This window comes from Taeniopygia guttata, chromosome 3 (assembly GCF_048771995.1).
Source record: "Taeniopygia guttata chromosome 3, bTaeGut7.mat, whole genome shotgun sequence".
NCBI lineage: Eukaryota > Metazoa > Chordata > Aves > Passeriformes > Estrildidae > Taeniopygia > Taeniopygia guttata.
In genome coordinates this window covers 27,910,733-27,925,662 of record NC_133027.1, presented here as the reverse complement: position 1 = coordinate 27,925,662, position 14,930 = coordinate 27,910,733, and the positions used below count along the sequence as shown (strand labels likewise).

The 14,930-nt window shown below is 37.1% G+C and overlaps 1 protein-coding gene across 1 annotated transcript in view; it reads left to right on the top strand.

Moving 5' to 3' along the window:
* EYS (eyes shut homolog) overlaps positions 1-14,930 on the top strand; it is a 765,693-nt gene that overhangs the window by 737,921 nt on the left and 12,842 nt on the right. Inside the window, exon 48 of the mRNA XM_072926499.1 lies at positions 5,541-5,713. Within this exon, the coding sequence (XP_072782600.1) occupies positions 5,541-5,713 (173 nt within the window). The remainder of the gene's footprint in view (positions 1-5,540; positions 5,714-14,930) is intronic.

Sequence of the window (14,930 nt, the reverse complement as noted above, 5' to 3'; positions counted from 1 at the left end):
AAACATGTCAGTTCATCTCTAAGCTGCTCACCTGGCTGATCTGTGGGATAAGAGGGGGTAGCTGTCAGAGGTTGCCCAAAAGATGAGTCTCTGGTCTCTCATGCCTTGTCTCTCAGAGTAGATGGAGCTGAGTGCCCAGGCTGTGTGTACAGGAGGAAACATATTTGCAGTTCTAAATTGCTGTTGAGTGTCAACACTTCCATTGTAATAAATTTTGCTTTCACTTTGTAATGCAGCTGTAAAACCTTTGCTGATGAGCATTTTTTATTTTAAAAGTATCTGCCAAGATTAATTATGCTTGCTTTCCCTTATGTACCTTCACATGTGTTCATTTATTTCCACATATTTGCATAATCTTTTTAAAAAGAGAAAAGTGCTGATTTAAAACTTGCTACTTGACTGAAAACATTGCAGACAGCAAGAGAGATTTGAATGAGAAAAAAGGCTTCACACTTTGGAGCCTCTTAAAACAAAAAAAAAACTTGCCCTTCCATATGCTATGAAGAAAAACATTTGCATATCTGTCAAACTAAAAACAATCTACTAACTCTGTATTGGAGAGAATTACATGGTAATTGGTTTTGCTGCCTGTGACACAAATCTTCACCTCTAAGAAATTGGTACCAAAAACCTGCTTCTAAAGCTAGTAAACTGTACTGATATTTGGAAAATTGACCCCAAGATTAGCACACAGATTGTTCCCCATTCCCTTTATGAGTGAATTTATATTCTCCTAAATACAGTAATGAAGGAAACACTTTAAAAAACAAAATGTGGAATTGCTTTCTGATCGTTGCACTGCTGCATTTCACAACTGTTGCACTTTGCAGGATCCTCCCAGAGCTGTTAAACCCTTGACATTTGATCTTTCTGAGGAACAAGAAAGGATAATGGTTTTCTTATGCCCTTATGAGCATATTAGAGGCAATACAAAACCAAAACTGCAAGCAAAAAAAGCATAAATGTGGGCTGAATCGTCCCACTCCCATCCAGCCACCTAAATCCTTGCTTCAGCAATTTACTCAGCTGTGCTAGGTCACCTTCATGTCTATAAGGTGAGCCACCACCAGCAGCATACAGAGCACATTTGGAAAGCAGGTGGCAGGCTAGAATGGCAGCTGGTGACAGGAAAACATAGCAAGCTTGGTATTATAGGCAAAGTTCTTTTTCATCATTACAATTTATATTCCAGATTAGTTTAGGAATTAGTCTAAAATTGCTGGGGCATTGGGGGAAGGAGGTGGGGAGGAATGGGGGGAAGGGGGGGGGGGTGGAAGGAGGGCGTAATTTGTTTTTTTTTCTGCAGTTTGTTTGTTTGTTTGCATTTAATTTATAGTGACCTACTACTGAATTCTATTCCTGTCCCCATATCTCAGGACAGCTAGGTCTTCACACACCAGGTATATGTGCATACATGTACCAGTAATGGTCACCTTTTCCTCTCACAAAAAAAAAGTGAAGCATTGCCAAAGAGGCATGGATGTAGCTTACATATAATTTCTGTCAAAGTGCAGTAGCTGTCAATATTGTCTCAATATATTTTCTCAGAGGGAACTTCTTTCTATTTTCAAATCATCTGTGTTCTTTTGAAGAGCAGTGTCCTTGAGGGAACTGGATTTGTGTTCAAATATTTTCTCTGCTGAAATGAGATCTCTCCAGAGGTTTTGGTTGCTGTTTTGAGCTATTTTTATGTCTTTCTTTTACCACCCTGCCAGAACGTGTGCAGTGCTGTTAAGCTGTAGATTCAGTTGCTATAGGGATAATGCTTTGATTTAAATAGAAAAAGAAATATGCAGCATTAATCTTTACATTCTGGCCAGCAACAGAGCACAGCTGCTGTGTTTTAACAAAACAGAGGGGAAGTACTTGAATAATAAAGTAAATAATATAATTTTCAAGGAACAATAGTATCCCTATTATTTTATTTATGATGCAAAATCATAGAAAATAGAAAATTACATATAAGAGGATTGTCTGCTAAGTATTATGGCTACTTCTTGTTGGTGAAGAAAGAAAAAAGTGTATCTTGTGTGCTGTTTGAACAGAACATCAGACAAAATGGAGAGGATTCAGTCTGATAAATGTGAGCATGTAGTGTCACTTTAGACACCCCTGGGTAGACATTTGGCCATCAGCTGCTGCTTCAGAAGAGTTCAGGACTTGAATAATGTTTCTGTCATATCTCCAAGCCTCGTGTAAATGGATTTCTCAGTACTCCATAGCTTTCAAAGAACAACAGCCACTCAGGGTTCAGAAATTGAATCATACCCCACATGTGTGGGGTGGCCCATAAAAGGAGCTTCTGTAGTCTCATTATTAGACCAGATTCAGTTAAAATAAATTTGCAGTGCAAGGAGAGAATCAATATGGAACACATGGACATAACTTTCATACTCTGTAAGGGAAAACACTGTTAATAATCTTGGTTTAAAACAATACAAGTTTCTGGTTTGGAGGGGAATTTGCTATCTAAATTTTTTCATCCAATTTGCCTTATTTAATATGACACCTTTGCAGCATTCCATGATTTTCTTTGTTTAAACACAGCTGATTCTCTTCCTATCTTGTTTTCTTCAGGCTCCATCCTTACCTTCTAGCCTGAAGATAGACTGTTTTTTGTTAATCCTCTGGTTTTCCACTGTGTGGATTTGAAGCCACTCTTATTCAGAAATTTCCTTCCTTGTTCAGCTTCTTTCCACTACAAAACAAATCCAAGGACTGTATCCAGAAATCTTCAGTGGATTGGGCAGGCTGATGGGGCTAATACATGCCAATATGGATTTGAGATGTCCTGCACTATCTGAGATACTTATATGACATTGAGAAATGTTTCCGTTCCTCCTGAAGAAGTGTTTGGAGGTCAGACAAGATACCTAGGGGGTTTCAGATGTCACTAAACATCTGCTTAATCTCAGTTGGTTTAACTAATTTGATAAGTTAATTAAGCTTCTGATCTCCATTGAGTATATGCCCATCTTTTATATAGAAACCTAAATTCAGGTGTCAGAATGTGCAGATCTGAACAGCTCCTTTTCTGCTATAAGATTACTTGTTTGATTTGACACCACATTTGCATAGCTATGGGAAATTCTATATTTGTGTTAGCACTGAGAATGACATTTTAAATTACATATTTTCTATATTTAATTGAAGAATGTTTTTTGCTTAATTTCAGATCTAAGTAATCTTTCAAATTCTTCACAAATCCTTTAGGATCTTTAGTTATTTCACTATAAAGTTCAAGAAAGTTTGATCAGGATTTTGTGTAGTGACACACAGACACACTTCTTACATATTTTATGTGTAAGTTTACTTTTCATTACTTTTTGTATTGCTGCCAGAATTTTGACAAAAATTGTTGGGTTTGGTGTCTCCTCAATCACCATTGATCGATTAGTAGATGAGCTCAGGCAGTTACTCAAGGATCCCATTGCCTAAACTTGAACATTCTGTCAAATTTCTGTCAGAAATTTGTCTCCCTAGCCAACAGCTGCCTCTCTCATATACTTCTAGGGCAACTGGAAGCCAGCTGGGCACCTGATGTAACATAAAATTGACAGTCTTGATCTCAGAATGAATCTTACCTCTTATACCTACAGAAATACAAGAAGCATCTGGATGATGCTCTTAGTCATACAGTTTAGTTTTAGGTAGCTCTCCAAGGAGCAGGGAGTTGGACTCAAAGATCCCTATGAATCCCTTCCAGCTTGAGGTATTTTGTGATTCTAAATGGGTCTTTAAATCCCGGAGAGTCAAGTCACTAGTGCAAGCTATTGAGCTCTCCTGGTCTGGAAAAACAAGCAACCAAAATCAGGAAGACATAGAGAAAACTAGATCAGCATGGCAGGCCACATGATGGAAAATATTTAAAATACTTGCTCTACCTTCATCTCTGTAAAGATTAGGAAATTTTGGATCTAACTTCTCAATAGCAGTCCAGCTTGCTTAGATGTGTAAAATAGGCTTCATTTGTTGATAGATCATTGCTACTGTAGGCCAGAAAACAGGTTCAGCTCTGTACAAATAATTTTAAATTCATTTAAAACCTGACTTCTGTTAGGTCATAAGAGATAAGAATTTAAAGAAATTTAAACAGACATATGCAGACACAAGCCAGAGAAAGGGGAAAAAGCCTCATGTACGATGCCCAAGAGCAGCAGCATCAGCTCCAGCAGCCTCCCTCATGGCACAAGGCAGGGGCACTGCTGTGTGCATCAGGAAGTTAAATCACTTCCCCTTCTCAGCAGCTTCCATGCATCAAAGCATAACATTTATAGCTGAGACAGAAAGCATTCTGATGCTGACTTTGATGAATTGATGTGCTTTTGCTTTTGCAAGGTCCCGTCCTCTTTTCCCCTTCATTCCAAATGTCTGTTTATCACTCTGAAGGGTTTGTTGGCTGTGCTTTGTTTACATGTTGTCTGATCTGAAGGTTTGGTGAAGCAGCAGTTTCACAAGCTCCTCATTATGTTTTATGCAGAAACAATGGGCTGATTAATGGAGGATGCGCAACTCAGTCAGTGCAAATAAAAATTCAAGAGTTTGCACGAAACAAAAAACCAAACAAACATGAACCAATCAAAACCCAATCAAAATATGGGTTTTCATTCTTAGCCTTGAGAGAGAAAACTTCCAGTGAAAAAATCCATAAGTGTTTTTATTCAGGGGAATCATAAAGTGATACAAAATACTAGAATAAAAATAGGTATAATACATGTAATTTTAACTCTTTAGTAAGGAGGGCATTTCAAACCTCAATGCCAAGTGTATTCTGTATTTAGCAATTTCTATAGAATTCATACTAATTTTAAATTTATAGGTTGGTGTGACTTTTTTGGGTTTGTTGCCCAGTCTGGGTGAAAGAAAGGCATAAAGTGTGGCAGACAATGACAACTTTAATGATTCAGTCAGTTTAGAAAATTTACTTTTGATATAGATTTACAATCATAGATATATGACACCCACATTGCCACCTCTTTCATGGCCATATCCACTATTCTCTTTTCCATCAAGTGCTTCAACAAAGACTTGACATGCCACTTATTAGAATTTGAAAATTACCAATGACTAAGTGAACGGAAGTTGCTGACAGACTCAAATTTTAGTAGCTCAAATGTGTAACTGTTAGCAATTCTCTTATGCTGGTTTTATTTTTATGACTGGTTTTTGCTGCTTACCTTTCCCTTTTAATGCCTGCTTTAATTCCTCCCAGTTTATGAAGCCAAGGCGTTTTGGAATTATTTGTAGAGCAAAACAAACATATGAAAGCTACAAACCTTTTTTTTTTTTTAACAGATGCTAATATTGTAATGTTAATATTGAAAATAAAATATTCCTATTGTGTACATTTTTCTTTTAAATAAAATTAACATACCAAATAGTCAAATGAGAAATTTGGTTATTACCCTTTTCTTGTTAACCATTTTAGATCAGGTTATTGAAGTATCCAAACTTGAAAATCTCTTTATTAGATTGCTACTGACATGTTGGTTTCTTTTGATAATACTGTTGCATTCTTTCCCTTCACTTACCTTCCATAGCTGTGACTGCCTCACTGGATGGAAAGGTGCATTTTGCACAGAAACTGTGTCAGTGTGTGAACCTGAGCATGATCCTCCACATCTGTGTCAGCAAGGCAGCACCTGTGTGCCACTGCCTAATGGCTACACATGTCACTGTCCTCTTGGAACAACTGGTACCTACTGTGAACAAGGTATGTCAAATGCAAAGTACATTGTACACATAGTTATGTGATGTAAAATCACAGCACTTTGCAATATATCAATTAAATGTGACATAGGGACACAATTTCAGAAGTTTCAGAAAGTGATGCTCTTTTCTATTGGAAAAAAGTAATTTAAAGCAACAAATTGTTAGATATTGTTTCCTTACTTTGCTTATTTTAAATGCCATTTTTTGCTTCAATTTTTTCAAATCAATCAACCAAATTCACAAGCATGATTTGTCGGACACCAAGGGGACAGGAAGCATTGCAGAACAATGTTATACTGCTTAGTTCAATTCCCAAGCTCATTGTAATGAAGTATGATAGGAAATACATTTAAGATCACAGTGGTGGTACAGAAGAGGGAAGCACCTGGGACCTTATCCAGTTTCTGCTGATCCTAATGGAGAGGTTCCCGTTGACTTCACAGCCTATTGGGTAGGGATACACTGATAACTATGACAAGAGATGCAAACATCACGGTAAAAATCCACAAGTGATTATTCTCCCTGGCTTTCTTTCAACAGGTCACCCTCAAAATATGTCCTCAGTTTGCAGGTTTTGCATTTCTTACCCTCACACAAAGGCATCCTTTATCTGTATTCTTCTCAGAGATTGTGCAAATGAATATTCAACAGTGCAGATACACAGGTGCTACATGCTCAGGAACTTTTCCTGAAAGCACTCGAAGTGCCTCTGTGTGTAAGGAGGTACAGTCCACACTCTATTCCACAGCCTTTAGATTCATGTTAATTTTGTACAAGCTTATGTTTTCCTGTTGAGAAGCTTTCTGTAAAACTTTTGGAGAACTCCAGTTACTGTTAAATAGCTGCCTTTCCAAACTGCCTGTGGAGGTCCAGCTCTCTTTTTGTGTGAGATTGAAGCACAACACTGACAAGCTGAACTGCATTTGACCTGATTTGCAGTCCTCCTCACTGCAAAGATGGATAGCTCTTAAATCCCATTACATGGAATTGGTAGGCTCAAATGAAAAAGAATATAACTTCTGGAAAGTTACTGTTGAATTCCTTATTCCATGTAAGAATGTGCTTGCTTTATTGCCTCTGCTGTAACAGCTGTTCAAGGCTCTTTATATGAACTTTTCAATTTTGAATTCTCATTTCAAGTGAGGTTTTCAAAAGTAATGCCATCTGGATTCAGGACACTGATCACCAAGATATGTGCTATACACAAAGCAGGTAATTAATCAGGTAAACACTCCTTTATTCTGGTTCCAGAATACATTTGGGTCTTCTTATGATGGCCACACTATCAGTACAAAACTTATATTGGAGCAAGAGAAACTTGTATTTCTTACAGATTGTCTGTCTTTTAGTAATTCTTCACCTGATAAACACATTAGAGGGTTCCTCTCTGTTTTATTTAAAAGCTTTCCTTTTATGAATAGGTACTGTGGATCCTGACCAAACTCTGTGCCCTGTATTTCACCTTACTCTGTGGCAGAATAATGAATTATCATGAGATTTTTCAAAGAGCAATTTGCACTTTTAGTGGATGGCAAATTGCTAAAAAACAGCTGCTTATCAAGATTGAATATCTCATCTCTGGATTAATGGTGGTTATTGGAGCCAAAAGAAAAAGAGACAGAGAGCAATGAACAGCCCAGGGGACTGGGAGAAACAAAGGGTAATTAAAGGATGAAGACTAATGAGTGTACCAGAAGGAAGGAAAAAAGTGTGAGAAGAAGACAGAAGAGATTTATGAGGCAAAAAAAGCATAGAGTAGAATAACAAAGGATAAGAACAAATGGGGGTTTACCAACAACTGGTAAAGTCAGTAAAACAGTATGGATTGCACAGGAGCAGGTCAGGTGAAGCAAGAAAATGGGGCAATAGGGGTAGAACCACAATAATAAACAATAACACTCTGAACACAACTATTAAGGGTATTCAGGCATAAATTATCAATAAACAAACATTATCTTGTTTGGTAAACACTAAAAATATTTGAGGTTCTTTATTAACTATGTACATGACAGAGGAGAGATGAAAGCCAGTGAGCAGATGTGGATGATGCTGTTCTTCACTGTGATGGTCCTCCTCAGAGCATCAACTCAAGCCACCAAGGATGCAATGACTTTCAGCACAGAGACAGGGTACATTATTGGTTAAGCTTTAGATGTCAGAGCTCCACTATCAAGTGTTCAGAGGTTGGAAACAAGCATTTTGTGAACAAGTTAGAGCAAGACTAAGCACGGGGAAAGATCAGTCAAAGAACACAGTTTTCATGGCACTTATGGCCTGAGATTCACAGGACTTACTTGAATATCTAACAGTGACCATTGACAATTTGTAAATTGAGCAATACTCTCAAGATGCTGCAGAAAGATGTGTATTATTTCATGTGTTTTAGAAGAAATTGAAGAAATCAACCCACTTGACAAAGAGAGGGTAGCAGTTTCAATTACTCTGCATTTCCTATTGGCTGTGCACAACCAATTAATATTCAGGAAGTAGTGCAGTGATATTTTGTAGTCTGAAATACTGAGAGCAAATATTTCACTGTATTGCCTTACTCAGAGAAAAAATCGAGTTTCAGCAGGTAGACAACACCCTGTTGACTGACAAATAGGAAGATGCCTGTGAAATTTAAGACCAGTTTTGGGAAGGCAAGCATCCATAATGAGCACTAGGAAAGAAGGACAGGGTTGTAAATTAGATCAGAATGGGCCCAAGAAATAAAGCCTTGTCATGCAAGGCAGAGTAATACATTTGTTCAAGAACTTAAAACTCCACTTCTTGGGTGCACTGTGTTGTCTAAACCCATTAGCACTCATAAAACAAGAGTGTTAGGTTTAGAAAAGTAATACTGATGTAGACAAACAAAAATGTTATTAATTTATACTTCTAGAAACAAAGTGTTTGTAATGAATTGGGAAGGAAATGGAAGATTTATGGAGGAGTCTATTTTACCTGTTGTTAACATTGCCATTTGGACTCAAACCACTTCCAAGACTGTTTGTGACACATGAAGCAGCAAATAATGTTGTTCTACTGGTTTGGAAAGATCAAAGCTGTGACAGCAACACAGCAAAGCCAGTCCAGCTCCTGAGGTGCATAAATGGCAATCAAACATTGCCATGATCTGGCCCGGCATTAATTCTTAGCTAGCACTCCCATAACCACAAGGATTGGGAATATGGGGAAGTTTATCTAGGTTTTTTTTTTCAAAAGTAGTTATATTTTCCATAACACCAAAACATGATGTTAATAAAATCTTTGGGTCATTTGACTTAAAGTTTGCAATTGAAGCACTAGACAATTCTAAGTTTTTTTCTGATTAAGAAGGGAAGATTCAGCCCAGAGCAGCATAACAATTTAGTTATTTCAAGAACACACAATATTCAAAACTAACACGAGTTTCCAGTAATGTCTGGGGAGTCTCCTGCATGACTTTGCATGCCAAATTCCAGCTTATTCCATTTGTGGCAATGAATACCTTTGTAATTAGAACTGTCAAAGGGCTTCTGAAGAGGGAAAAGTCTCTAAGGACCCGTTTTTTCAATTCCCCTGCAAGTATATAGTAGACCTGTTGGTTCCATTGTGATTATTACTTTGAGGAACAGTGGCCAAGATCAAATGTCAAGGATGATTATTCCTAAGAAAGAAGAAAGTGTAAAACCCTTTTTCAGCAGGCAGTTTGATTATACAGCACATTGGTACATATGTGAACACAATATCTTTTTTCACAAAAAGTAATTATTAAGATATGTGAACATTAAAATTACAGACATTATCCATAATTACAGTATATATTTATATTCTAATCTCTACTAAATTCTATTTTAGCAGTTTATTTCTCTCATAAGAACTGTGTGCCTGTGTGTGGCCGGTAATCCTGTCTCCAGCAGTGGCCAACAATGGAGATCTAGGGAAAAAATTGACACAGCAACAATATAAAAGATGTCCCTGAAGCAATTTTTTAGCATCTAAACATTTACTGATTACTTTTTTTTTTTCTTGCCATTTATCTTAATGGATTAAATCAAGTCTTTAATCTTGTCATAAGCACCATCACCAAAGGCTAAGAACAACGTGAACAAAAATAAATTTTAAGTCAATAAAGTTCCTCTGACATTCCATTACACATTGAGATATATTTACACATAAGATAGTTTCAATAGGTACTGAGTATATTTATTTCCCAGATAATTTTTTAGAGGAGTGAAGAAGACCTACAATTTCAGATTAGTTAATTGTGAGATAACAGACAATGATAATGTTCTTATTTAAGGGGACCGCAATGTAATATTTGAAAGATTCTATAGATGGCACTATTGGAGAACACTTGCCAGTGGTGAAAATAAATAGGGTTTTTATCACAATATTTCTATGAATTTTAAATTATTCAGCAGTTTTCTTTAGCAGGAATAGTTTATGCCACATACATTCATAAAATCTATTATGGTAATTTTTCTTGACTTCAAGACATGATAACAGAATGCCACTGCCTTTTTCACAAAGAAACAAGTTAATAAATAGACTTCTTCAACTGTATATTAGGCTCTGAATTCCATAGCTACTAATATTGCCTGTCAATGTACAACTCTTGAAGAACTAAAAGAAGATATAAAGAGTTTTCATTGTTCCAGCCTTGGTTTAATGAGATACTTGTCAAGCAATAAAGCCACTTCCTTGATGAACAAAGGGTGAGCAACTTCCTTGAGCCATGTTTATTCAGCTCAAGTCAATTTCCTACATATTATTTTGATGTCAAATTCCATTATTCTGATATAAAAGTACAGCAAATTTTTGAATATACCTGATAAACTGACAGAAAAAAACCCTTTCCTTTTGAAATAATTTTTACTATAAGTATTTTTTACTTTCTACACAGTATTGAATGTTACTTGACATATTTTGACTACTATTGTAAGATAAATTAATTCACAGTAAGATTTAGCTCAACTTGTACATGATAAAACACCTTATATACACAGTCATGTGTATATACCTCATGTTGGGTTTACCTGAAAATGCAGTTAGACTTGCACAGTCTGTTTCATAGTTAGCATTTGGACACTTTTATTTCTACGTTTAACCACAAGAACAATTTATTATTGAGTCACAGTGACTATTGTCACTATTGTCTTTTAGTCATTTAAGCAATACCAATCCCATCAAGCTTTTTTTCCAGTGACATTTTTTGAAAACTTGTGGCAACACAAGAAAATGTTTAAGTAGTAGCCATAGCATTCATGTTGCATAAGGATAAAATGTGTTGTTGAAATTTACCTGAAAAGCAATCTAAGCTTTCAGGTTTCTCATTAACAGTCCAGTAAACCTAATATTCATGTCAGGCACAAGGGAACATGCATTTGTAATATTTATTTGTATAATTTAAAATATCAAGAAGAATAAAATTAGTTACCTACTCAAATACATCATATATAAACCCAAATGGAAGTCATGTATGATAAAATGAAGGAGATGATAATACCCTCTACACCAAGTCAGCCATGTCATCATGGGATGTGATATCCTAATAAAAATTCAGTCATCTACTTACCACTCCCTCCAGTCACCCAACTGAGTAAGAACAAGACCCAGCCAGCTAATTAGCATTTAGCAGGATGACTCTGAAATTATTTAGACTTCCTCTATGAGCGTGAATAATATGCTGGAAATGTGCTTGCCACCTTACTTTGCAAAGGTGTTCAGAGTTAGGTAGGTAGGTAGTTAATGGTGGGAACTGGTTTTAAAGCAAAGCACCTAGATTTAAGTGTCTAAATGTGAGCTCAACATATAAGTTCCTATTATGAGTTTAAAGCTTTGAGAGTGTTTCTCATCCCATAGGGATGGGACTGGTGTCAGGTCTCAAAGACAACTTTGCTGAGGAGCCCCAGAAGGAGTTTCCTCTTGCATTGCTTCAAAAGCATCTTTAAATACCCCATGATTCTGTGCTGAATTACACTGTAGCACCATTAAGATCCACTTCATCTGGACCCTGACTCACAGACTGACTTGAAGGCTGGGCCCGAACACTTGCCTCATCACTGTGGAACTGATGTTTCATTTGCCCTAGCTCAGGTGTGGGGAGGCTTGATCAGACTTTACCAAGCACCAAGCAAAAAAATTGAGCCAGACATGGCTTTTTCTATGTCTTATGTTATTAGGTCCTCACTCATTTGAACAGTGACTCACATTTCCTTTCCCCTTCTTTTTGGAAGCTGGAACAGATTGCCCAGAGAGGCTGCAGGGTCTCAGTCACTGGAGATATTCAAGAACTGTCTGGACACAATCCTGGGCCATGGGCTCTGGGATGACCCTGCTTGAGTAGGGAGATTGGACCAGGTGATCCACTGTGGTCCCTTCCAACCATGCTCTGATTCTGTGTAGCATCATCAGATACTAGTATTCAGCTTAGAAAACAGAGCCATTAATCAGAAGTATTTGTGTAAATGCCTGTGGTGGTTACAATGCATCCCACGGTGCTAAGCCTTCTAGTGAGTAATGCAGTAGTTACACAGCAAAGTTCCTACCACTTTAGCTTATAGGGTCAGCAAAGGCATCCATTTACCTCATTTGTTTTGGCAAAGAGTTTCTCAGGAGTAAGCATATGTAACACAGATGTTGTCTTGTGCAAGTTTAGCTGCATTTCTTATTTTCTTATCTTAGGTGAGAAACAAAGTTTGCTGCCAAGAAAATGGCATTAGAATTCCTCAGCCTCTGATGTGTTAGTTTTGTATACGCCTGCCATAAAAGAAAATTGAAAAGCTTAAATTGTCATATTTTTCACCTTAAAAGTTTGTCTCTCTGTAGAAGCAATTTTGCAAAAATGAAATTTCATACTGCTCACCTCTGTGCACTGTGGTAGTGAATGCATTCTGTTATGGGATAAGGGTGCACGGATGGGTTCCACGCATCTGTCAAACCAGATTTTTTTCCATGCATATAATTAGTACTTGCAGGATCTACAGGCCATTCACAAGAAAATTATAAGTCATTCTAGTACTTCCTATAGTTACTCCTGCTGCATTGTGACAAAATATGTTACTTTCTGACACTTGTAAAATATATTTATTGGGAATAAGCATACTTTTTAAAGATAATGAAAATAAAATATTTGCATCTTAGAAGTTCCAGAATGAAGTATATTAAATAAAGTATTGTATTTGATATCTATAAATCAGGATAATGCCTCCTTACTAAAGAATTCTGACATCTGTTGCTGAAACTGTGGGTCTTATTTTTTAATACTCTATCTGAAATATGAAACCATAAACTTAATTCTTTCTCTGAGTGATGCTATAAAATTACGTTTTATCCTTGTTCTCTTTCTCTGCTTCAAGGCTTTTTATCATAGCAGTCTTCCTTTCATATCCTTCCCAATGACAAGCAATATAGCATTTCAATCCTGCTGATTTTGCTCTCACACTAGTCATTGTCCATGCTTTCTCCATAAGCAGCAAAGAATTAACTACATTGATAAAGTGAAACTGAATCTGCTTTAGAGACTTTCAGATACCTCATTACACACTTTGCCTAAGGCGACCTTTTAAGCAGCAGCACATTTTCATGTAAGATTGACAACTGTGGCACAGTTCCTCCACATGTAGGTCTCACTGTGCAAAAATCTCCTAAGAGGAGACTGACTTACAAATGATGCATGGAGAAAAAAATGTCTATGTACAAAACTAATTATTATTACTGACTTTTTTTAAATATGAAGACATCAGTATAGGGATTTTAACTACTAATGGAGAGCCTTGCCTTACCTACTGAAAAAAAATCCATATGGAATAGTAAGTATTACTCTGTCTTTTGTACCTGACAGTGTTTATAAGTGTTGGTGATGTAAAGTACAGCACCAAATCTGTTTAGCAAGCTTTATTATAAATAAGAATTTATGATGATATCAGCCTTGATATCATCCAGGGTAATTGTTATTCTAAATGCTTCTATTTTTGTGAACCCTTAAGTACAGATGCCAGGAACTTCATGCTTTAGACATTATGTAATACATTACTACAGACACTCCCTAGCCTTGATACCATGCATAGCAGCTATTGTGGTACTGAGGATGGGAATAATTTGAGAATATAAACATAGATTGAACAACAGCCCATCAAAAGCCTTATTCTGATCATTCAAGCATTTAATAAATCCGTTATAATTGATATTCCAGTGATTAAAACTTACTTTTAGACTTACTGAGATTTTTACATGCCATCAAATCCATGTACCTTCATCATAAATATAATCTGTAATCTACCAGGGAGAATTAATAAAAAGGTCAGTTGTGCAGTTACTGCCCATTCAAGAGGTATCCTCAGGTCAGGTTATGCTGATAACAGGTGAGAGATCTGGATCCTCTCTAGTCATGCATCTGCCTGCTGGACACTGTCCACGTGGGATACCTTGAACCCTATTCTGAGGGAGGCGATGTGACAAACAGACAAATCACGGGAGCTTGCAGCACGCTGGCTTTATTCCAGTCTGATATCTCAGGCCCATCTGTGATAGGCAGTGCAAGGTGCAGCTGGGTGGTGAGTGGGTTCACCAAAAGATGCCCTGCAGAAAACTTGTATGTGGAAAGGTAGCAAAAGGTATCTCAGAATGCAAGGACATCCTGAAGGTATATTTGACTGAGAGGAAGTTAATAAACAGCAATGAAATTGGGAGCACCAAAATGAGGAAAGATGTTGGTCTCTTAGAAGGGAAACAGCACAGCTTCAGCTGGAAAATGAAGAAGTGAGAAGGGAACACTTGCAACTCAGGCATTTAATACTGCTGTTTAACTAAATAGTAAAAACAGTTTATCACACACAGGTCTAAATACACCCTGCACATCTATATAGCTTCATTTATTCCAGCAAACCCACAAATACAATAAACTAACAACTACATGATCATGAATTAGCTAATAACTAACATGATTAGAGAGATTATTTACAAGACCATGCAGTTACAGGACAAGGGGGAATGGCTTCAAGCTGAAAGAGAGTAGGCTGAAATTAGGTATTAGGAAAAAAATCTTTGAGACTAGTGAGGCACTGGAACAGGGTACCCAGAGAAGTTGTGGATGCCCCATCCCTGAAAGTTCCCAAGACCAGGTTGGATGGAGTCCTGAGCAAGCTGAGCTAGCAGAAGATGTCCCTGGCCATAGCAGGGGAGTTGGACCTAGATGATCTTTAAGGTCCCTTCCAAGCCAACCCACTATGTGATTCTTTGATTATATAACT